Genomic DNA, 25,828 nt, shown 5'->3' with positions numbered 1-25,828 from the left:
CATTCTCAACATTGTTAAAGCTACGAGTTATTATTGCATTTTAAAGCCTTAAAATCTACACACACAGTTGCGATGTCATGTGAACAACAAGTATCTAACGCTTAAACTATACACAAAGTGGAGTTACATTATGCTTATTAGCTCTACTGCACGTGGAAAATCACAAAATGGGGATATTGAACTAAAATCGGTGTCAAAACTCTACTGAATGGAACAATAGCTGCGGACGCTGCAAATTACTCCGGTGGTGGCTGCCTCCAAACGCCGTGTATTCGCCGACCAGATGTGCGTGGTGGCCAGAGCCGTAGATGCGGATCGGGCACTTCCTCCTGCGGGTCATTCTGGCTTCTCTTTTAGCTCCAGTCTCTCCGTGGACTCGCTATCGGGCTCCACCTGCTCCTCCTCGATGTTGCCATGCATTACGTTGGGATTGGCCTTCAGCACGGAGCCGCCGGTGAAGCCCAGTATGCCACATCCCACCGCCGCCAATCCTCCAGCTTTCATACCCGCCACCAGTCCAATAGGTCCACCCACACAGGTGCCCAGAAGAGCTCCAACTACGGGGTACATGGCCTTCTTGTAGGTTAGCGCCCTGCGCAGATTCAATTCGCCTTGTTGCACGTTCTCCAGAGCTTCCTCCGCATTGTCAGCTATCTTCTCCACCGCCACTGATTGCTCTACAGTCAATTGACGCATTCCCTGGAACATCCCGTGCAGATCGTAGATCTCCTGTTGCAGATTCTCCATCTGATCCAGACAGGCTTGCCTCTGGGCCAATTGGTGTTCCTCCAGCTGGAAGTTGAGTTGCAGCTGGGGCATGTGCCGGTGAGCGGGTAAACAGTTCATGTCCACCTCCTGTGGCTGAGTGTCCAGGTCGTCGTCATACTGGGAACTCAAAGTGGAGGTGGGGGATTTGAGTTGGAGCTCTGAAGTTACAGTAGATAAGTTGGATCCAAAGTTTTAAGAAAGACATTTTGAACTCACCCGCAAATTCCTTCATGCCAGCGAAGGCAGTTTCCCTGCCAGGTTTCATTAGGTCATCAAAGCGTTCCAGATCCTCTTCCCGCACTTTTTCCCGTAGTGCATCCATTTCCAGGAGGAGATTCTTGATCTGTTTGATGACCCTCAGAGCATTGAGTTCCTCTTTTTTGATTTTCTGCCAATCGCCCAGAGCCAGACTTTTTTCTATATTGCTGCGATGGTTTTTCAGCAGGCTCAGATGGTGGGGAACCTACGAGTGCTTAGGAAATAGTTTCGAACTTTACAAGATATGGATAATACCTACTGCCACATCCTGAAACCTCTGGATGGAGACCTCCGCCTGTTTGAGTGGCAGTTTCTCATCGCGCGTCATCGTGAACTGAATACTTTGAGCTCGCACCGCCTTGATTTTTAATCAGTTTTAGTTGTGGTAAAAGTGAAATCCGGGGGATCAGTTTCTATAACACCCCCCGCCCCTTTTTTTCGATGGACCTTGCTTAACAGATTTCCCTGGTTTTTCTGCGCAGTTTTTGCTTTGTTTTGCCAGTGACGTCACGGCTTGCCTTTCGCGCTGTTTGCAGTGAGTAATGCTTTGTTGTTGTAAATGAAACTACGGTGGCATGGTTCCAATCATGCTGGTCTTGTCCCCTATATTTATACTGATAATATTTCTATTGTGCAGTCCAATTATTTGTTTGTTATTGGTGATAGGGATGGCACAAGGCTCGATACTACCGATTATTGCGCAGCCTAGCCCACACTCGATGATACTCGTTCAGTTATCGATTGTCCCCGCTACTTGTGAGGTGGGAATCCCCGCTTAAAGGTCAGCTTACAGCCGAGGTCAAAGAAATAGTAGTTTGTTGACAATAATTGCCGTTAAAAAATAGAATAAAAAATATGTATGTTGCGCATTAAGACTTCCTGTATATGATAATGGATTTTGTAGCTATATTGCAGTAATTTACTTTTAATTCATTCTCTAGTTAATCCCAAAACAAAAACACTCAGACATTTAAATCAGAAAATGCATTTATTCGTGCAGTGATTTCTCATATACATTAAAATTATATACAGATACATGCAGAAACTAATCGGTGCACCACCCGCATTGGGGTGGTGCAGAGTGCGGTGGTGCGCTTACGGCTATAACTTCAGATCTCGATACATTTATGACACGTTCGCTTAAGTACTAATAGCCCGATCCGAGGGCTGATTCTACAGACTACAGAGGCACTCGACTCGCATTCGGGAATGGCTTACAAGCAGGAGCAGCTACACATGAACGGAGTGGTCAATTAAGTTAACTAACATTTAATAATAGCGTAGGGAAATGCAGTTCTGTTTAGGGGCAGTTGGCATTGGGGCCATTCCGGCACTTCAGCAGCAGGTTCAGCATCCCCTCCAGCTTGTTGGTCCGGGACTCCGTCTTGTAGAGATTCGTCTGCAGTCGACTGACATCCTGAGCCTGCTTTTCCTGCGCGTATACGAAAGTAATTGTTTAAATAAATATAGAAAAATATGAATATCAAATACTAATCTAATCCTTACCAGCGTGCTAAGCCGGCTCTTGAGTGTGTCCACCACACTGTAGGTGGCCTGGAGCGACTTTTGCAGCTCGTTGGTGTGCACTCGCTCATTGGCCAAGGACTTCTCGATCTTCTGGAGCCGCGTGGCCACCTCCGCGTCCGTATCATCGATGTCGTTCTCCAGATCCCGAGCCTCGAACGCATCTTCCGCATTCGTGGACACCTTCTTGCAGCTCTGCTGATCCGCTTGCAGAACGAATCCCTGACGGCAGCGGCAGACGTAGGATCCATGGGTATTGATGCACTGTTGATCGCAGGGCTTCTCCGTTTGGCACTCATCCACATCCTGCTCGCAGTAACGTCCTGTGAAACTAGGCGGACAGCTACAGGTGGTTGGAGCCGTACAATTGCCACCGTTTTGGCAGCCTCCTGAGCAAATTGCTGCAAATAATTATAAGATATAATTATAATATATATTTTAGAAAGCTGGATATAACTAATTTATATTTAAGACTCACGTTTCATGCACGAATCCGACCTTGAGTTTTCCCGGCTCCAACCCGTGCAGCAGTCGTAGGTCATCTGCTGGGCGGTCTTGTGATCGATGACATCCCGGTAGGCCTGCTCGTGCACCACCTGCACCCTGGTGCACTTCTGGCCACTAAAAGTGGGCGGTTGGCAGGGCGTGGCCACGTGCTTCCAGGTGGGACGACTGTAGACTTCCGTTCGTTTCACTGGCATCGTGACCGTGCGCTGTTGCATGCAAATGTGCCGCCTGTAATGAGTTGCAAGGAAAACCAGAGCGAGGTGTGAATCGAATTGGATTGGAATGGTTTCGAGCGGTGGGGCTGACCCAAATCAGCGGCTCATCATCTGCAAAAGTGAAACTGACTTTTCCAGACGACTTCGGCCAATTACAGTCATAACGACAGTGCAGCAGAGCCAACAGGTTGTTTTTGGGAGTGGGATCTGGGCAATTGTCACATGTGTCTGGAGGTGCCAGCGGATTGGATTGGACTCGAATCCGATTGGACTGGGTACGATATTAGCGTGTTCGCGTATCTGCGATGACAAACACGACACGCTCCCAACCGATGACTTGCAGCCATGTCAGCCATGTCATTTGCTTGCCCGCCATTCGGACTCAGATACGGAGGAGCAGCCAGATGGCCACTTGGCAGCATGGCAACCAAGTGCTCCAGTTCACGCAACCGACAGTTCAGTGGCTGTCGAACCAAATTTGAAGGCTTGTCAAACTGTTGACAGAAATATCACATGGATATTCCATATTAGCCATAATCCAATTTAGTTTTCTTGTGCAACACGATAGGTAACCACGCAAATATGTATAAGTCTTGTGCTTATATTTTTTTTAACTAATATTTCTGTGGACTATAAAATGTTTGGCATTTTAGGCAGATCCGTACTAAAAATATTTGTGAAAAAACTAGCCTTTTTTTTATAACTTCACACACATTAAAACTCATGGGAGCAATTTAAGTTTATACTATGCTAACTTCACACTATATAATAAGTCTCTATATATGACCCTGTGCTTCTCAAACCCAGCCAAAATCCAATAACCGAAGTGCCAATGCTCCTTAGACCTTTGGCCCCAAGCAGCCAAACATAAAAAGCGCTGATAATAAGCGGTTTTTGATTTTGGTTGCCAAAAAAAAAAACGATGCAAACTGGCCCAAAAGCGAGGTGCATCCCATAAATTGGCAGGCTGTGGGGCTGCGAATAAACGCTGCTGTTTGATGTGGCTGCAGCAGTTACTGTTGCTGCTGTTGCGGCTGCAGCAACTGATGCTGCTGGTTCGCTGATGGTGTCGTAATTGGCAATGCGGGCCAAAAACAATTGCGAACGCGTGACGTGGCCACTGAGTGACGACGACTGACTGCTGCGATCACAAAACCGCTGGCCTTTTTGCTGGCCATTTGGCTGGCCAAAATTTCGCGATTTAAAAGCGGAAAGTGGCACACAGTTGGCCACAATGGTCCTGCGACCGGGACATTTACCAATTTCTTTATTGCCGCGCATGCATATTTATGCCCTGTTCTTTTTCCAATTTTTTCCATTTTTTTTTTCTCCTGTATGTTGTTGGCTGTAACTGGCTTCTCTTGTACCATAATTCTCACGTTATTTATGCGCCAGCATTCTGAGCGTTAAGGGCGCCAAACAAAGCCAAAGATACTGGCCTCCATTTCCATCGACAACAATAACAAGAACGGCCAAATAAAATGCGGAAGTCTTCTCCCGAAAAGCAGAAACTGTGCCAACAAAGTGCAACATGGAATGCTCATTCCCAATTCCACATCCAATCCACTGGCTGCATAAATCTCCAATTGGATTCAGTGCACAGAAAAAATCAATTCCGCATTAATTGTTTTAACTTACTTCTAAAATATCATTGTGGCTAAACAAATAATTATAATCCATAGACAGGTACTTTCATCTGTTTTAAAATCAGTTTATTCATTTATACCTAATCATAATTACGTGTGAAATACAAATTTTTCCTCCGTGCAATTGCAGAGGATGCACCCCGACCCCAGGCCGATCTGCCCCGCCCCCTCCGCCCATCGGCGCATTGTATATATCCCGCTGCGCCAGACAGCGCCAGACAAAAAAGTGTAATCGCATGCATGTGTGCTGGTGAATGGATGGATGGCTTCATTGCTTTGTTTAGAAACGTTTAGGCTAAAATTAAATTTGAATTTTTAATTGCTGTAGGCCCGAACACCTGTGGCTACATCTTAAGGTTCTCCATTGCCTTCAGCAGAAGTTAAAGTTCAGTTAAGTCCAAGGGTTTGGCTGCCAACGGACCCATAAAATTATAAAAACATCAATCAAAATTGCTTCGATTTCGATTTTGGAGACAGACGCAGAGCAGCAGCCACCAGAAATAAACTGCAAGCGGGCCAATTAATCAAAAAATGAAAACTGTTAAATTTTACAAGAAACGCAACGAGACAACAAAATATTGGCCACTCCAGCGGACCCAAAAGGAGACCCAAAAGATGCACTTAAAGAAAGGCAGTTAAAAATGTGAAAAGAGTTGGGGAAGGGGTAACTCAGATTCGAAACACGGGCCAAAGCGTCGAATGCGGTTTATTGATTTACGATTTATTTTCATTGGCCGCCACGCAGAAATTAATGAGCCATCGATGGCTGCAGGCCAAAAAGGTGACCCCGAGCGGGTGTGTGGGCTTAATGGAGTGTGCAGATGGGTCCAGGGCTAATAAATGGATAGAGCTCGGAATTCATTTAAGTCTCGGATCCCCGCCCTCAAGAAGATGAGTCATTTCCCATGCTGCAATAAAACTATACGGAAAAGGATTGTATAGATTATAGATGCAATAAATATAATCGCCCTACCATAAGACTTTCAATTAAAACCAGAAGTGAAAGATAAATAAGCAGCCATATATTTTTATTTAAATTGAGATCCTTTCCTAAAGCCTCTGTAAATTGATAAATATTAACAAGGCATCAAAATATTATTCCCTTCACTTAAGCTTGCTTTTTAATTAAGTTTCAACACTTAATATGCATATACTTTAACACGTCGCATTGTGTTCGAAATAAGTCGGACCTTGGGTATCTTATTAAACCCTTTTGATGGGCATTGTAATTTATTAAGAGTGTGCAGCTAAAACTTCCTTTGTGTAGCGCTGAAAATTTGTTTATAGCTGAACAAATTAGGCAGATGAAATGGGTTTTAGCCAAAATGAAACACCAGTTAGATGGCCAGCCATTAGAAACCATAAAGAGCCTTTCAATGGAGTTAAACCCGATTTAAATCATTTTTATTAAGCTCTTTTGAGATTGGGTCATTTTGGGAAACCCGTTTGCATTTTGTCAATCTTTACAACGTCTTTGCAACGTGAATGCATTTAAAAAACAAGGCTAATAGTAAAAAACCTAAGTCACAAAAACTTGGCGACACTTAACGGCTGTAAACAGCACAGATATGCCGGAGAAAAGTGCAAGTCTAGCTTCGCGTATCTGGTTTCCAAATGAAAATGTGAAATAAATTTATAAAAACATAAAAATATTGTTGTCAGGGTCGTAAAATGAATTTTTATGACCGCGTTTGGATTGGAGGAGTGAAAATGCGTTTGGGCCAGGCCAAGACCAAGACCAATACCAAAGCCAAATGCCAGCAGCCAGGCCCCGAAACTTGGCTAAAACCCCAACTCAATGCAGGTAACTTTGGCTAACTGTTTGGGCCATTTGTGGTCCGCCAACTGGGCAGCCAATCTGATTTGCTACATGAAATTAGAATTTAAATTGGCCCGGCCAGCAAATGCGCAATTCGAGAACAGAGCGATCGGAGTTGCACTGCATCATTAGGCCAGTTGGATGCACTCACCCACTACGCCGTTCTGCATTTGTCTAAACTGGAAAAAAAAACGTGTGCAATTTATTTATGCTGGCAAAGGGAGCTAGTTGAAATAGTAAAATAACAAGGAGATTAGTAGGCAACATTAAAATTACAACAATGTTTTACAATCTAACATATGCAATTAAGTAATGAGAGGTAACAGTTGTGGGTAGTTTTCTTCAGTGTACCTTGCAACACGACCAAGACGACGACAACAGCGACAAGAGGAACAGAACAGAACAGAAACGAACAGAAATCAGGAGGAACAACCACGACAAGAAAGAAGCCTTTGGAGGAGGCGACCAGGAGCAGCAGCCGGGGGAGTAGACACATTTTTAGACGTGCTTCCTGGTCCAGCTGCCGCAGCTTTATTTGGATTCTTACTTAGCGTAAAATGCAACGCCCATGTGACCACGGCTCCCGATCCCAGGAAGATGCCACAAAGTCGACAACGACGCACTGCCTCGCCGTTTCTAATAATATTTCAGTCATGTCCGCATGTCTGGGCAAGTGCAACTAAAATCGGAGGCAGCTCCACCGCTTTCGGTTTTGTTCCTCTTCTTGCTCTTGCTCTTTTAGCGAAGAAAATTATTACAGCACTCAGCGACGACTCAAGTGGAAATCCAATATGCGACTGGACAAATACTCAGGCCAAAAGGGAGGGAATTTCCCGGCCAGAAAAAAAAGGCCATGCAGTCGAGATGTCTATTCCCCTGGGATGCAACTTCCTCATCGAAAAAGGCAAACACTGCTGGAATTTCTTCACTGCTTTGAAGTACTTGTCAGCAACAAATCAGATTGGACTTTTCCACATCGGGAAAATATATAGCCATCATTTGTTAGCCAACATGTGTTGGCCTATGCCAAGCAGCAAATTCTTTTCTTTCCAGGCTTCACATCACCTGTAGCTGCTGCTTTAAGCAATACAATTTGAAAAGCTGGAACTGAAATACCATTTAAAAGAATTGATTATGTCACATAAAAGTTATTATTTATACAATTTAATGGAGTTCCTAAGCAAACTCGCTGTCAAAGTCCATATGCCCCCTTAGTCGTACTCTACACAAAATTGTGGCAGAAATCGCCAGTCACGGCTAACCGCAGCCAGCCAGTTCTAATTTGGCTGTAAATTTGTCTTGCTCTCTTGGCCAGATTATGCAATAAAAGACGCAGCAAGAATTTGCTGCGAAAAGTGAAAAGAAAATTGCCGCAAGTGTCAGGCGGTAACTCGTACGAGTTTCAGTTGCACTGCAGATGAAAATGGCAATTGCAATTGCAAATTCCTTGCCCACGAAGATGGAGCACTATTTTGTGGTAATCTGAGCTGATTATATACATAGGGATTGATGCAGGATGCCCAGGATGCCCAGAAGGTGGGGTTCAGTGGCCCCTCGAGTTTTCCGTACAACATAATCGCGCGATAAGCGATCTGTGGGCCTGTCAATGGGTTCCTCCCCATTTTCTTCCCTTTTTCTCTTCTTTTATTTTTTTTCTTCTTGTGTAGCTGCAATCCCCCACTAATTCGGGCCCTTTTTTCTTGGTTTTGGGTGCCCTCTGTGTGGCAGCCTCCGCTGGCCAAGTGTGAATGCGATTGAGAGTGTGTGTCGGTGTGTTGTAAATCATGATTAATGCCCCAAACTTGTTTAAACAACAGCCGTGTCGAGCCGTGGCCGAAAATCCGATTAGTGGCAACGTGAGCTGCAGCCTCTGCCCTTCTCCAAAACTCACAAACTCACAAACTCGCAACGAGAAAGAAACAAAAAATAAAAAAAAAAAACCCAAGAAGATCCGAAGAAAACGCCAGAGAAATGCAAGAGGCGTGCACGATTTCCATTTTATTTTTTTCTTACGTTGTTTTGGCTGCATACGTATACGTACGTATTCCCAGCTTTTTCAGCGGCTTTTTCGTCTTTCCGATGAACTGCTAACAAAAGCGCAACCGAACGGCAAACGCACACAACAAATTTTCATCAAATTAACATAGCCCATTCTCGGCTACCTTTGTTACATTGTTACTCCTAATGCTAATGCTGAAATTGAGATCCAAATCGCGCAACGACGAGTGAAAAGGCCGTAACACATTTTGAAAGCGCCGCGTTTGGGCAACCAGATAAAAGAAGCTGCTGCCGAAATGGCCCAGATGAAGATATTTTCCAGCGAATCTCAGTCATTCAGCCAAAAGTCGAGCAAGTGCAGCGCCAGCCACCGATCCTATCCCACTCCCCATACCACTCCAGTTCCGAACCCAATCCCAATCTCAATCCCAATCCCTGGTGGTATGTTGCACCGCTTGGTATCCAATTGCAACATAATTAAGTAAGCCAAATGGCGTGCCTCGTATGCTCTCCTGGCTAGCATGCTTATCTGCTACACTCAGCGAAAGTGAGTGGTAAAAGTGTAAATTTAAATAAGGCAACTTGTGCTCTAAAGTTTATTTTCATTAGATTGGGGCACCAATTTATCTGTTCAGCATTATTCATATTTTTTATAAGTAAAAAAGGGGATTTTTTATAAGTTCTTGAAATAAATAAATTGTACCAATCAAATTTTTCATTCAGCAAAGCTAATCTGTTTAAATTTAATATTTCTTGGACTTTGCGTATTTGCATTGTGATTTCAATCAAGAAACTTGAAATGACGATGATTGATGAGTCAAGCAAAGGAAATGACTTCATCTAAACGATTGGCAAAGTTAATATTCGTAGATCTCTTTGAAAGCAGCATTCGGCTGGTAAAAATTAAATTATTCCCCAGAAGTGCGCTTATAAAATATATTACGCTTCTATGAGTCACTAAATTTTTATCAATCAAAATCAAGTAATGATTCTTAAAGTGTAGAGCATGTATGGCAGGAATTTTGTGCGTCATGTTTGGCTCGACTTTTGGATTTGAGCTCGTGTGTGGCGCTTGCAGTTTTGTTGTCTTTTGTATGTTGTATTTTGTATTTCGTATTTTGTACTGGCTGCAAGACAAAAGCCCATTGCAAAGACAGCGTCACCATCGCCATCGCCATCCGAATCCCCATGAACCCCCCACCCCATCCCGGACCACTCCCCGAACGGGTTTCCATGTAATCTGTCTGGGGTTTTGGGGAACTGCTTTTCGGTCTCCATCTCGGATTCAGTCCAATCCCCCCCAGCATTGCATTAACCCAATTTTCAACTTGAGATGCGAAGCTGCGTGATTTGCAAATTACCGCTGAGCCGATGCAGTTCCATTGTGACCGAGCTCGTCTGTCCATCTGTCCAGAGTGTCCACTGTCCACTGTCCAGTGTGTCCACTGTCCACTGGCCCATTCGAGTTTTGAGCGACTTACTCATGTTTATATGAAAAACTCACTAATTGCATGGCGTGGACAGCGCTGCAGACAATAGGCGTAAATTCAGACCATGAAAAGTGATTTGCATATTCATTTAATAAATTTCATTTTTGCTTTATGGTAAGGCCTGAGGTGTGTGATAGATAGTTATATAACTTGCATTCAGCCAAGGAACTATGCATTGTAAATTTCATTGTTATTGCACTATTGTTTCTTCAATGTATTATTACATTTATCATGTTGTTTCTTTAATGTATTCTTACATATATCACATTTATGTAGAATACTCTTAAAACTATATGATAGAAGTCTAAGAGTTTTTTCCTAACATTGAGTAAAGATAATATTATTCTTTCTTCAAATTTCCTATTCCACTCAGCCTGATGCATTAATTACTTTGTGGTTCATTTGAATAGGTTTCCATAACGAGTGGGGGTAAATAACTCAACTGGCAGAGGTAAAGTGATACTCCAACAAATACCGAACATGTCACACTTGAGGGAAAGTGTAACAAATTTTTTGGTCAGACCTTTGACCCACATATATTTTTTGAAAATTCCAGAGAGAAAAAACCCTCGAAGGTTTCAGGACCCCAGCCTGATTCATTTAAAGTGACACTGACCATGACTAATGCTGCAATCGGGGTCACCAATTTGAGCGAGCAGTCGTAAACCCACCAATAACGAGGTTTCCATAGGGGGCTCGTAAAGTTTCCAGCGGCTTGAATGAGAAATCCATCTTCATTAAAGCGAATATTGAGATGGCAAATCAGCGATTTGCATTTGTCAAGCAATTTGTTCAATTGATGTCGTATCAAGTCGTGTTCGCCGCTGATTTTTGATGAGCACGTGTACAAGTTGCAAGTTTCAAGTTGCCCAGGAATCCACGAATCCCAGGAAAAACTCATTAAGCGAGCTTCTGCCTGGGCCAAGGTTTCCATGGTCTGATGGCATGACTTGGACTTCAGATAAGCCCAGTTAAGCTTATGCCTCTCCAGCTGCAGCTCAAACTCCAGCTCCAGAGTCTAGGGGTCTTTCAGTCTCACTGTCTTCGAGACTTCAATTTTTCTGCCTTTTTAGCTGGGCACGCGTAGGCGTAGCCATTGAGCACAATGCTTCACGGTGCAAAATGTTAACGAATTTTCACAGGCCCAGCCGCGTTCTAAGTGCAGTTTTTCCAAGCGCAGCATATCAAATCATTCGTCACTCGCCCCCAGTTTCCCCCTTTGTGTCCATAATTATCGCAGACCTGGAGCTTGCTGCTCGGGGTTTGGGGTTTGGGGTTTGGGTTTCCAAGCCCAAGTCGATTGTTGACAAGCAATTTGCAGGCGGCGGTCTTGAGCCCTGACTTCGCATCCATTTGCGAATGGGCCAACGTCTGAGCCATACACTTGGAGGAAAGTGCAGCAACCTTTCTAGTAAATACCTAAGCTATATAAATTACTAAATATTTGGCTTAGCTCGAATTGTTTTCAGTGCTGTCTGGGGTCACAGTGCTGCTTGGAGTGCACATAGCTCGGCGCTGGCTCTTGTCGCATTTGATTGTGCTTTTGCCAATTGTTGCATTTGGCTTTTATTGCTGCGCCTGATTGAAGTCAAGGCCCTGCTTTGTTTTCGATTTTTATGCTAGGCCATTGCAGATATCTGTATGATATGGCTGCATGTACTTGCAGCACTCGCAGTCGCGTTGCAAGTGGCATTTAAGCGGGACACGCCACTGAAGTATGAGTGCCCTCCCCGAATCGACACCTTCTTGCATAGAGAGTACAAGATCTATAATTAATTTTCTTTGGCTCGCATTTCAGATCACTTCCAATCGATGGCGCAACTGCGAAGGCAAATCAAAAGTCAATCAATACGATCAGCGCGCCGCGCCATCAAAACCGGCTGAAAACAGACATCAATCAAGTGTCAGACACATGCAACTGCAACTGCAACAGCAACTGCCACGGCAGAAACAACAACAAATTGGCCAAAACATGAACACTGCAGACATCAATTGAATTTATCACACAGAAGCCAAAACACTGCACCAAACAGACAACAAACTTCGAATGGTTCAAATGTTTTGGCTTTTGCATATGCAGTTACAACACGTTGTGGATAATTAAAAACTAAATTTCCTGCGCCTCGAGTTGGCACAGTGCACAGCAAGAAAAGAGGTTTACTTTTGATACTTTTATTATAAAAAGTTTTAAAGTGTAATTCCTTGTTCATCACAGCACACTTTTAAGCTGTCTTACAGAGATTTGAAAGACACATTTAACACTTTTTTCCAGTGCTTTCATTGCCAAAGGAGCGGAAAACGACTTAAGTTCACTTTTATCCGCAAATCGCCGCGTATGACGCTGATTAACACGGAGTACGTAGCCGCAATTGAATCGTTGCACTGGCCATTACCCATTGACCAGGTTCGATCGCCGTATGGAGTATGGAAGGGGATTTATGTGCTGATGGCGGCGTGTGAATATCTGCAGGCGAAGCCAATCCGTACGAAAAGTAATTTCCATATGCTCTGTTGCAACTTGCCACTTGCAGTCGCAGTCGCAGTTGCAGTTGCAGTTAAAGTATCTTGGCGTTGCACGTGCAGTGCTTAAATAAATAGAGAAACAAATGGGCAAGGCAACAGCAACAGCAGCAGCAGCAGCAGCAGCGCCTACGTATTGAGGCAATCACAGTGGAAATGATGCCAGAAAATAGAAGATTTGCACAATCGCTGCACTGCGAGAAATATCAATTAAAAAATGGGGCAGATTTATTATATAGATAGAAATAAATACCATTTCATTTGGGCCACATAAATATAACCAATATAGCCAACGGATAAGTGTCGAATTACATTTATAATTGCCCGCAGTCAGATTAATAATTTTGCGATAACTATCTAGTTTGACATTTTAATTTATTTCAAGTGCCTCGGCTATTTTTTTTTTGCCACTGTGCTGTGACTGATGATGCTGGCTGTGTGTTTGCCTTGTGGCGTGATTTTGGCAGTTGCCGCATAAATCAAAAAGTGTCATAATTTGCAACTCCACCACCAAGTCGCATATGTCGAACGAGCCATAAGCGCTCAGATTGCGCATACGCGGTGTTGTACCGCGTGGCAGATGCAAAATGCAAAGGCGTCGGATTGCAGCTGGAATGCCAGTGCCCTTAAGTAGAGTCGCATTAATTCCAATTAGAAAACATCGGGCAAACAACTTGCAATTGAAAACTCGTTAAAGTTCATTACCTTAAAGACAACGGCCGACTGCCTTTTTCGAGTCAATGCCACCACGATCTTGGCCAAATGGGTGGTGCACACAAAAAAAGGGGGGAAACATAACAAGGGCAAAGACCAGTCGTATCTAAGCGAAGATCTGCTTGTTACACTGAAGGAGCTGCAATTGCAATAGTTTCGAACACAAGTGCGCGCTCATTGATTCGCTTCAATTGACACACGACAATTGAAGTGCTTGTTGAGAAAAATCTGAAAATATCACGGCCACTTGGCCTTGGAGCTAATTTCCAGCCAGCCAGCCAGCAGTTGGTCTTGCCTCGTCTTGGGTTTTGAATTAGCCACGAAGCGCAGCTGCTGACATTGAAAACGCGGCATGTCATAATATTTAAATAATTTATGTGCGACGCGATAAGCCGCAGATCTTGGGCCAAAGGTAAGACCGCATGACCAGTCCGGCTTTTTGGTCATATTTATGGCTGCAACAGCCTTGAACCGCCGCACCGAGACTCTCTGATAAATGCAATCGGACACGCCCCGCCCAAAAGATCCACATCCTCCAACTCCAACTCCACCTTCAGCGTCATCTTCATTTTCGTCTATCCCAGGGGTGGAGCCCAAAATCATTACTCTTTTCCGCGGCTCAATGAACCGCTGATGGCAAGGTTATCGATTGGATTGAGGCGAATTGGGATTGGTGCCGTTTAATTGGTTAATTTAGATAAGATATTGTATCTCTTAGGAGGTTTTAGTTATCTATCATGATAGCTTACAGGTCAGAATAGTATTCTTGCAAAAGGACCATTTCAACACACTTACCTTTCCATTTCCTTGGGATCTGTGGGATAGCCTCGACCAATGGTGTTCGTCTCGAAGGGATTGTCGGTGGTGATGGTGTTCAATGGAGGAGCAGTTGTGCTGGTCGTGTAGCTGTAGCCCCTTCTGGCCGGCACCAGTGGTGGAATGGTGCCGATGCTGCTGCGGGAGCCAGGACTCGCGGATCTGCGATTCAGATTCGGTGGCGGCGCAGTGGTGACCGTCACCGATGGCACGAATGAGTAGCCTCTGCCCCGCTCCCGCACCCCAATGAACTCCACATCCTGGGTGTTGTCCTCGCCCTTGCCATATCGAGGTGACAACGGCATGGGCGGTGGCGGAGGTCCGAAGGTGTTGGTCAGAATGTTGTACGTATTGTAATCCCATTCGTTGGGGTTTCGCGATTGGTGCAGGCGTCGTGTCTGCACTTTATGATAGGGATTGTGGGGCTGAACACGTCGTAATCTGGTGACCTCCTGCATGGTGACCCCGGGCAGCAGCTCCACATCCGATTTGGCCTGATTCAGCGCCTGCAGTCTGCGCTGCTGCCGTTGATGTTGATGGGTGGTCAAATAGTTACCCTGATGACGCGTTCGATGACTGTGCCCATGTCCGCGATGGGTTCGATTCTGGTGGGGATGTTGGGGACTGGTGCTGTTGGTACTGGCATCCTGTACACCTGATACCGCTGTTCCGAGCAGCAGGATTGTGCAGCAGAGCAGCAGGAAAAGGTTAGAGTAAATCATTTCTGGCATTTCGATGGTGACGTCCCACTATCTTAATACACTCGATGGCACTGCAAGTGAAATAAACATAAAATAAGCGTGACTTTATTAAGTGCTGAACTTGTTTCAGCGTCGCTAAAATGAAAACCCCCATCCTGCGTCCAATTACATTCACTTTCGTTCTCATTCAAATTCCTAGGCATTTTGCACGCCAGTCTCGCTTAATGTAAGCAACAAGACGGATCCAACGCTCCTCATTACCGATTCCTTTGTCCAACGGAGCGCCGACCTGTCTGTCAGTCTGTCCATCATCGGTAATTGAAAGGTAGCATAAATGTACTAACTAGGCTCTAGACGAAGCCAAAGGATCAAGCCGAAAAATGAGTACACTTTACAGGTAGAACTTGCATTTAGGAATCCATTATTAAAAATTAACATAACAAATGTAATGTATATAAAAATACTTCCCACTTTTGCTTTTGAAAATGATTTAAGAACAAACAATGATTGCTGGTTTCAAAATCTTCAAAGTAACCTTCACTATGGTTTTAAGGAAGTAATATACTTTTCCGAACCCAGTTCTTGATGGGGCCAACGGTTTTCATGGTCGAGTGGCCAACACTTCCAAGTACGGTTCGATATTTTAGCCCAGAGACAAAGGCAATTTGTTCAACGCAGCCGACGATGATGAGACACTGACTGTGATTACTTCTCCCGGTTTTATTTTTTTAAATTTTTGTATTTTTTTTTGGCTGATAAATCACACGTTAAACAAAAAGAAAAGTAAACGCGTTAACAGTTAACCGGCAGGGGATGCCAAAACGTGAAGCAAAGTGGAGTGAACCGAAGCCGGAAGCGAAAAAGTGCATCAATTTTGGCTTTGTTCGGGGGCATTTTTCAAAATTTCACGCACTGCGGGATTGTGGAGCAGTGGCATCTCATTTGTCAGTGGAGTGCACCACAATGCCCCACAGCACCCACAATAGCCACAGTACCAGCACCACCCAAAAAACCCATAAAAAAACTATTGCTGCAATTGCTCAGTGAGCTTATTAATATTCATTGCTTCCACTTGAATTTATGATTCCCAACGCCCAGCTCATTAAAGTGGATCTAACATACATATGTCCGTTCTTGTTTTTTAATTTCGAAAAACTGTGCACACTGAAAAATTATATGAGTCTTGACAGGCTCAGTACTTTTCTGAAAGTCATTCAGAATGAAAACAAATTTGTTGCAAGGAAAAGCAATTTTAAATTATTTTTTGTAGAAGCTAACACAGATACAATACCATAGTTTATTGTGCCATTATAATGACAAATAAGTAATAGTCTTATCTAAAATTGGTACTCATTTTCTTGCAGTGCATGCATCGAGCAATTGAACTCCGCAGAACTTTTGATGGGTTCGAATGACAGTCGTCATTAGCATTTGCTGCGCTAATTAAAAAACCCAGCCAAAGTTCGAGGATTGAGAAATTGTAAGGGAAATGTGCAAAGACTGACCCTTTTCTCGGATGCATTTTGGGAAAAAAAGAAATGAAACAGGGGGCAGTATCAATCAGGTGTGGTTTTAAGCTGCTTAGTAAGTGAAACCCTGGAACCCCTTGGGCTCGACTGCCACTCAAATGACTGCCAAATGTCAGATCCAGCCCCCAAAAACCAGTTGTCATAACTCTGCAAGAGTTCCCAGAAATGCAAAAACGCAAAATAAAAATGGTAAAAAGGTTTTTCGGGCGCCGCCACAAAACTTAATCGAGACTGCAGACAAAGGGTACAAAAAAATATAACAAAGTATATACATACATATGTACATATAAGAAGTGGAGTGAAAAACAACTTGATTCCGTTGAAATCTAAGCCGCGTTGACAACTCGCCTTGACCTTGCTGGATTGCCAAAAACGGTCAGTCCGCAGATAAATCAAATCCAGCGGCATTTGTCTGAACCCGAAAAGGTGGAGATCGAGATGGATCCACAGATATGCTTGAGTATATAGATATTCAAAGATCCAGCCCACTGCCGAATGGCGGCAATATTTTGATATATTTCTAATTAATAGCTGGCATTGCTTTGGGAATCATTTATAAATCAACTTTCGGGTTGCCGGGTTGCATTTTAGCTGTTTAGCTGGAATTTATGCAAAGGCTGCCATACATTTTTCTCATTTCTGTGTGCTGTGGGTCTCGAAATTAGTGTGTGTTAAATGTTATTGATTTGTTTTCCCAGCACATAAATCACGGGCTAAATGTTTCTATAGAGGCGTGGACTTTTTCTCAACGGGAAAGTGTCAACTTTATTTTTGTCACCCTGACAAGACACGGATTCAGTGGGAGTAGCTGTAGCCGAAACTATATATATCTACATCTACATCTGAATCTGAATCTGTATTTGTATCTGTATCTGCAACTGTGAGCTGACCCAGACATGAGCTATGGCCAATGAATCACCAGAGATGCGTACTGGCAAACATATATATATGTATGTATCAGGAAGCTTATAAAGATTTGGGATACGGTGAGCTCTAGATATGAGGTAATCTAATCTACAGCTACATATGTACATTAAATATGGTTCATGGATCAACAGAGTTATCCAAAAGCTTAAGCAAACAAATAAATATAATATAAATATGCAAACATTATAAATAAAAAAATAAAAGTGTCTAAAGCTCTACAAAAATTAACAAAATTAATGACACAATTCTGTTCTGATAAAAAATATTTCAATAATATTTATGTCTCATTAAAAAATCGATCTTATCAAGAATTCTTGATTTTCTGACTACGAGCTAGTCAGAAACATGTTTGGGTTGTCATGGCAAATAGTTGGGAGAAATGTGGGGAGAATGACACGACTCTGAATTATAAATAGAAATTTTTGCATTTCAAAATTAATCATGTGCGGGGCGTGACTAAAACTGCACCAATTACTTAATTAAGCAGATCATTATGGAAATTTTAACGGTATTTTTGGATGTTCTTCGCTTCCAAAGTCTGTTTACCCGTGCTCAATGGCGTGTAAATTGATCATCTTTCGCTTTTCGGAATGTAATTTAAATTAACAACTCTTCCGACGCCCAGCCATTTAAATGTTAATTAAATGCCTCAGTCCGGCTCTTTCTTCGTATTTTTTTTTTTAAACATTTTTTTGTGCAATTCCAAACAGCTGCCACGTTAGCAGGCGTTTTTATTTATGTTTTGTGTAATCGGGGCCGCTCCTCAAGTTCTTATAAAGAGATAAACTAAGAGCTTAACGCCGCCTGCCGCGGAGAATCCCCAACAACCAGAAATTGTTTGGTAACTCTGCAGCCTTTTCGTTTATGGCCGCTCGAGGAAAAGTCGAATTTTCCAATTTGTTGCTGTTGCAAACGCTTTTCAACGCTGCTTTTATTAACATTATCTTGGCAGCCGAGATGGGCTGCAAAATGCCTTAGATCTCGGGAAAACTGCACTAGATGTACGATCGATCGCACCCGCATCGTGTGATTGTGTGAGAAAATGGGGTAGGGAAAAGCAGAGGAAAAGCGATGGAAAAGCCACCCACTGTCGATATAATTTTCACGCTGCTTTCTGGGTTCAATAACCCAATGTGATGGGGCGGATTATCGAATATATCTTATCTGACATATTGCCAAATATTTGCGGCTGGGTTACACATTTCATTCATTCCTTCGCTTTGTTTATTGTTCTCGTTGCCAGGGCTCGTCTTGATTTTTTTCCCACGAGACAGCCAAGACAGCTGTGATGGGTAGAAAAATCACGGCCAACAAATTGTGTGTTTAATAGTGTGTGTCGCTTGGCCATTTGATAGCGCATTTACAGCATTTCACATGCTGTTTTGTGTCTCAACTGTTGATATTGTGTCGCTTGTCTTTAATATGCAAAATCATGACACATTTCCGCGGCGTTTGTATCTCGTTTACTTTTGACGTGCCCTCCCCTCTATTTCATTTGGAATGTTTTTATTTTTTAACAAGATCAACAAACCATGGGTCGGTCGTTCGATCGCAATTTTTGTTTACACTTTACTTTCAATCCAATTTAAGGAATGTTGTTGGCCTTTGTGGCTGCGTTTCTTCCCCCAACAAAGTCAGAGATGAAAAGCGAAAACTATGCAACGTGTTCAACATCGACAGTTTGACATCTCAAAAGTCCTAGGTCTCAGCAACCCCTCTTTGGTACACTGAGAAAAATAATTTATATTTTTATAATATATATTAAATGAAGATAGGGGTTTATAAGTGCACATACAGTCCTTTTAAGTCAAATTTTTATCCTTTAAATAATTTATTTTAACTTATATCTTAAAAGTATTGAACGTTTCTATTGATTGGGCAATCATTCATTTCTGATCGATAGCCGTGAGATAAATGTATCTTTTTCACTGCACGTATCGCCAGCAAGTTCAACTGCAAATGCGAAAACTCATTTCAATAACAATTGCAGCGACCCAAAAAAGGCCAAAGGAAAAACGGCAACAGCAGAGCTCAATTTGCTGGCATGTCCAGTCTTTTGCTAATTGCTTTGCAGCTGCAAGGGGGCGGAGGCCACGCCCACACTTGCCCCGTACACCCATTGCCCATATTCTACCGTATATCCATATATGCATGTACATATATATATACCATAGTTCATGTTGACCCAAGTCTAAGCCAGACAAAAGACATAAACCCAGTCACCGTTAGCGTTAGCTGCGTAATTTATGCAAATGACTTTGTTTAATTAGCAAAGGCGAGGAAAAACAAGAAAACCCGTGGACATGCGCCACCAACAAACTCCACCCCCCTCGCCTCCTCTTTCCAGTGGCTCTTCCCATGATAACATTTGCATAGACATTACGATATGCAGGAAGGCACGATCGCTTTTCTGCGGATCGTGCCCCAAACTTCGATTTTTGATTGCTCACCTGCTAAACGATATGTGTCTGAATGCAGAATGCACTGGCCCAAACGAAAAACCAAACTCATTCAAGCATATAAATACTTACATACATATATGCATAATTGTTGGCCAAACTAGTCTAAACAATGGAAAGTATTAATACATCTATTTTTGATTTGTGTCGTTTTCCGCTTTGTCACATTATTTACACTAATTTTTGATGGCGGTAACGTCATTTGATTTACATATTTAGTTTTGGGTGTTGACATCAAAATGGAATAAAACTAAAAAGATGTTCATATTTGTAGTGAAAGAAAAAAGTTATATAAAAAATAATATTTACGGTTTTAATTTTCAACTTATCTTAAAGAAAAAAATGAGACACAGCCGCAACCTTTGTTTACGCAAAAAGAAGCAACGATTAAATTCTTTATCAGATCAATGTTGAAATAAATACAATTTACTGAGCCATTTCGCCACTTCGAAATCAATAAATTTTCATTAAAGACAACACGGAAACACATTACACTGTCTTAAAGACCTTTTATTAAGATGGAAATTACCGTATACAAATTATCATAAATTTTACACAGAAAACTACTCAGAATTATTGACGAGATTTCAATAAAGACATTGTCTTCAAGTTCTCACGATAATTAATTCCTAATCCATTTATGGCATTGTTTGGCAGCCAAGGCACATAAATGAAAGACACTTGGTTACGGCCAACTTAGTTGGTCGCTCCACAAAAATGCAAATTGCGTCCATGAGTGACATGTAACTCCTAGACAGGATCGGCAATGTGAATTTGAGCAAGATTAATGCACTAGGAAATGTCGCGCGTCGCTTGACACACATTCAATTCATAAGTAATTGCAATTAATTAAAAATATTTGCATGTGACTTACACACGGCAAACAAATTCCAACTGACCCGCGAGTTCAGAGAAAAACAGAGATAACTGCGGCCAGATTTGAATGCCTTTTTATAGAGATGACCCGAAAAACACTCGCGTATAAATCAATGCACAATTATGCCAAATTTGCAATCACAAACAATAAATTGAATTGAGTTTTCGCGCTGACATTAAGCAGATACGCGGCATTGCGCCTTTTTATTGTGTATAATTAAATATTTTAATGGCCGTGAATTGGCCTTTTAAAACGTGTATACTCGTATACTTGAATATTTGTAAAATTTACGGCTCTTGTGATTTTCCGGATTCTGCGTTAGCCGCTTCCGTATGCCAGGAGGCGCAAAAAACCGATCGAACTGGCTGCTGCGATCTTTGAGATACAAATTTCCAGCTGGCGCGGCGGAGCTAACGAAATCCAAACCGATCGCTTAGAAGTCCCGAGACGAACTGAAAATGCACGGCCGAAACCGAAAGTCCAGTTAACGATCGGCGATCAACGCCGCTGCCAGTGCTGTCAGAAAAATGAGCTAATATTAATTTATATACAAATTTGGGAATCAGAACAGAAGTGCTCTGAAAATCGACAAATATTTATTTGTTTTTTTTTAAACATTCATATTTCGGTAAAACACATTACTTTTAAAGGCACCCCGAAATTCGGTACATATTTATTTGTTTTCTTAAACAATTTAATATTTCGGGAAAACACATTACTTTCAAAGACTCCCTAAAAATCGGTAAATATTTATTTGTTTTTTTTTAAATTAAATGTTTTATTTTTCGGTAAAACTTTTAAAAGCACCCCGAAATTCGGTAAATACTTATTTGTTTTCTTAAACATTCATATTTCATATATCTGTAAATCAAAATACTTTTTGTTTACATCATTTAAATTGTCATTCAATGCAAGTACTCAACTTTCGTAAAAACACATGAACATATAAATTTGTGAAAATGATTTAATAATTTTTTATACGATATTTTAGGTCTGTCCTTAACTAAATCTGAAATCGATAAATTTATATAGATTTATGTATATGCCACAAAAAATAAAAAAAAAATAGAACTGTGAGCTTACAGGACTCAAAAAAACAGGTTTTCCTCATATTTTCATCTTGATAAATATCAAATGAATGTTGATACGTTTTACAGATGTAATTCACTTTCTAGTAATCTGTAAACATGAAGATTTTTTTATAGCCAGAAATAGCCAGCTGTGCATCACTGTCAGACCAGTCGAAGCCCATGTTCGGTGCACATTGGCTGGTTCGCTCAAACAAAATTGGACCGATGGGGCACAAGTTGGCTTCCTTTGTTCGATGCAACTGGAACTGAGGAGCGGATGAGTTCGCGAAGCGGAAGAACTCTTTTTGGGAGGATTGAGGTGCGGAGTGGGTGGTGGGCGGAGTGGGCGGTGCAGTGGGCAGGTATGCCCTCGGCTGGTCGTTGGCTGGCTTTTGAGTGCATTACAGCTGTTTTGTTTATAGGGATATCATCTCTACACTCCCTGGCACAGTACAAACTATTTGGAGTTTGCGGTTTATGCTTTTTATGGTCCGCCGTTGTTGTTCTTGCGGCCACGGCTGTTCTTTTGTTGCTTCTTCTCCGGTCGGTGGCAAGTTGTTAAGTTAAATATTTACCCACCGTTGGCCGGGCAGCCAGTTTAGGCCACGGCTCGCTGATCTTTCACATCGAGTATCCCAATCCCAGAGCGAAGAACTCGTTTCCAGCCCTACTGTCCATATCGGGTGCTGGATCTGTCGTTGTCATCATAAGAGTGCTACTGTCAGCCACACTCGAAAAAAACTATTGTATTTAGATTTATTTAAATGTACTTTTAAATTTAAAGCTGCATTCCAAGCCATTTGTAAGTCTGCTAAGTTATATAGATATTTTCTCTTTCAGAAGAGGAATTTATTGATTAATCACTTTATTTCTCCAAGTGCATTGCCTCATACTATTAGCCACTGGCAACAGAATAGCTGCCCACTGTCCAAACGCTGAGCACATTGGACATGTCAAAAGGATTTGCGCCTGCGCAGTGGAACATCCAGCATTCAAACTTCGTCTGTGCGAATCCCACAAACTGGTTGCACATTCCCTGGCCAACAGAATGGTCATAAATCGAAACGATGTGCCAGCCATTGACAGTTCGCTTAGCTGCACAAAGGTACGGTCTTCTTTTAACATTGTGTGTGTTGCTTCGGTTTCCCCGCCGCCGCCAATCACAATTTATTGGGCTATTAGTTGCCACTTGAGTGGGGACTTTGGGTTTTCGGGGGAACACCCACGCCGCGTTCCCAAATCGACTTCAAATAAAGCATAAAAGCATAAAAGCTGATAACAAAGCCAGGTACCCCGCTCAGACAATTAACTGATAACAATTCATTAGCATTTCGTGTGGGTTGCCCATCATCATCGCCTTCATCGTAATCACGATCTTTTTCATCAGTTGCAGCAGCTCTGCATTCGAGTTTAGGTAAATTGACAGCCATTTGATGAGCGACAACATGGGGCCAAAGTTTAGCTGCTTTAATGGTTTAGGTGGGAAGCAGCATGGATTTGATATTGTTACAGAGAATATAGTTTAATGAGACGTATAAAAAACAAACCAGGCATAAGTTTAGGAAGCATAACTATTATTAATTGAAAGATATACCACTGAAATCGGTGTTGATTGTTAGGTAGTTAAAGTTTTATCACGGCTTTTATTTAAATTTGGCATCTTAAATGAAATTTAAATATTATTGTGTGCTTATTTAAATTCAGAGCACAGTTTAGTCATCTTGATGTTATCGGTGTGTGTCAGCATATTTGTTTGATTCTTGGCCGCAAGATCGTAACTCTTCGCGTGCCCTGTCAGCCATTATCCATGACTTCCATCTGGGTTGGTTTTTGGTTTTGGGTTTTCGATTGGGGTTTGAATGCGAATTTGGGGCTGGGTTGCTTGACCAGCAATCGGTACGATCGTGCCTCAATTTGGGGCGATATGCAGTGTCACTTGGTGGGAGGAGAAATACGCAAAGACAAAGGGGAAACTGTGAGGAATTCAAACTACAAGCCAGAGACGTGGCCATAAATCCGAAGCGAATGTGTCAAGCGCCAGGCAAATTTTCCAACAAAACAAAATAGAAACAAAAAAAAGACAAATATGCCTGAAATGTTCTTTTGACACTGTCAGCATTCTACAACCCCATAATTTATTTGATCACGCTTTTCCGAGACGATTGTTGACGGAAGCGCACGAATTGCCATTGCAAATTGCAATTGCACCTCGTAGACAAAAGCGAAATTCGCAATGTGGTCAATACAAGTTTAGTCAAATGATGATCCGGCCGGGCAATCGATCGTAGAATGTTCGACGATCTTCGACCTTGGCGCCTTTTTAAGCCGCAACTTCCAGGTTGTTAAGGATAAACAGCATAAGCAACTGGCAGCGATGCATTGATCATGATTTCACATTAATGAGGCAATAAGTTTATTGATACTTTAATTGCTACTATAGCTCATTATAACATTATAACTAACATAGTTAGTTATGTTTATTAGCAGCACAAAACAGTCTTTATTTTAGTTGTGCGTCCATTTTTGGCAAAATTATGGCAAAAACCCCGATTGAAAATATCGGATTTTTTACCACAAATTTTACTTTCGATTTTTTGATAAAAATAATCCGTTTTTTTTCGATAGCAGTAAAAGTAGTTGTCCAAAAGTGGAATGCCATACCTCATTGAATTCGTAACAAAATTCCCTATCGATCCATGCACATACATTGAAATGCAAATTTTTGGACATTTTTCGAAAATTTTGATGATGTACCCCTTATCAAAAATGCCAAAAATTGTCAAATTTTTTCTTTTTGAAAATCGAAAAAGTAGGGATAGACATAGTTAGTTATGTTTATTAGCAGCACAAAACAGTCTTTATTTTAGCTGTGCGGCCATTTTTGGCCAAGCTATGGCGAAAATGCCGATTGAAAATATCGGATTTTTTTACAACATTTTGTTTTGCGATTTTTTGATAAAAAATAGTCCTTTTTTTTCGATAGCAGTGATAATATTTGTCCAATAGTGGAATGCCATACCGAATTGAATTCGTAACAAAATTCCCTATCGATCCATGTACATACATTGATATGCTATTTTTTTCCATTTTTTCGCAAATTTTGATGATGGTACCCCTTATCAAAAATGCAAAAATTTGTAAAAAAATTTTTTTCGAAAATCGAAAAAGTGGGGATTAACATTGTTAGTTAAGTTTATTAGCAGCACAAAACAGTCTTTATTTTAGCTGTGCGGCCATTTTTGGCCAAGCTATGGCGAAAATGCCGATTGAAAATATCGGATTTTTTACCACAAATTTTACTTTCGATTTTTTGATAAAAATAATCCGTTTTTTTTCGATAGCAGTAAAAGTAGTTGTCCAAAAGTGGAATGCCATACCTCATTGAATTCGTAACAAAATTCCCTATCGATCCATGCACATACATTGAAATGCAAATTTTTGGACATTTTTCGAAAATTTTGATGATGTACCCCTTATCAAAAATGCCAAAAATTGTCAAATTTTTTCTTTTTGAAAATCGAAAAAGTAGGGATAGACATAGTTAGTTATGTTTATTAGCAGCACAAAACAGTCTTTATTTTAGCTGTGCGGCCATTTTTGGCCAAGCTATGGCGAAAATGCCGATTGAAAATATCGGATTTTTTTACAACATTTTGTTTTGCGATTTTTTGATAAAAAATAGTCCGTTTTTTTTCGATAGCAGTGAAAATATTTGTCCAATAGTGGAATGCCATACCGAATTGAATTCGTAACAAAATTCCCTATCGATCCATGTACATACATTGATATGCTATTTTTTTCCATTTTCTCGCAAATTTTGATGATGTACCCCTTATCAAAAATGCAAAAATTTGTAAAATTTTTTTTTTCGAAAATCGAAAAAGTAGGGATGAACATTGTTAGTTATGTTTATTAGCAGCACAAATTTTAGCTGTGCGGCCATTTTTGGCCAAGCTATGGCAAAAACTGCTGTGCGCAACTTGCAGGTTG

At 41.7% G+C, this 25,828-nt stretch overlaps 2 protein-coding genes across 4 annotated transcripts; both read right to left on the bottom strand.

Annotated features, from left to right (window-relative positions):
- Positions 1–2: 2 nt before the first annotated feature.
- On the bottom strand, positions 3–1,707 carry LOC120449223 (syntaxin-17). The gene is made up of 3 exons (XM_039631595.2): positions 1,286–1,707; positions 985–1,231; positions 3–926 (listed from the first exon to the last, which is right to left on the bottom strand). The coding sequence occupies exons 1-3, from the start codon at positions 1,352–1,354 to the stop codon at positions 337–339; spliced, it is 906 nt and encodes a 301-aa protein (XP_039487529.1). The 5' UTR covers positions 1,355–1,707; the 3' UTR covers positions 3–336.
- Positions 1,708–1,995: 288 nt separating this feature from the next.
- On the bottom strand, positions 1,996–21,207 carry LOC120449753. 3 transcript variants are annotated; one of them, XM_039632387.1, is made up of 5 exons: positions 20,766–21,207; positions 14,255–15,047; positions 3,029–3,285; positions 2,533–2,951; positions 1,996–2,458 (listed from the first exon to the last, which is right to left on the bottom strand). In XM_039632387.1, exons 2-5 carry the CDS (start codon positions 15,004–15,006, stop codon positions 2,327–2,329), a joined length of 1,560 nt encoding a protein of 519 aa, XP_039488321.1. In that variant the 5' UTR covers positions 15,007–15,047; positions 20,766–21,207; the 3' UTR covers positions 1,996–2,326. The 3 variants fall into 3 exon arrangements, with proteins under 3 accessions (XP_039488321.1, XP_039488322.1, XP_039488323.1); XM_039632388.1 differs by having other exon boundaries at positions 20,791–21,207; XM_039632389.1 differs by having other exon boundaries at positions 21,060–21,207.
- Between the last annotated feature and the right edge of the window lie 4,621 nt (positions 21,208–25,828).

Source organism: Drosophila santomea, chromosome 3L (genome assembly GCF_016746245.2).
Source record: "Drosophila santomea strain STO CAGO 1482 chromosome 3L, Prin_Dsan_1.1, whole genome shotgun sequence".
NCBI classification, from domain to species: domain Eukaryota; kingdom Metazoa; phylum Arthropoda; class Insecta; order Diptera; family Drosophilidae; genus Drosophila; species Drosophila santomea.
The sequence above is the reverse complement of the archived record's forward strand: the minus strand, read 5'-3'. Positions and strand labels throughout refer to the sequence as shown.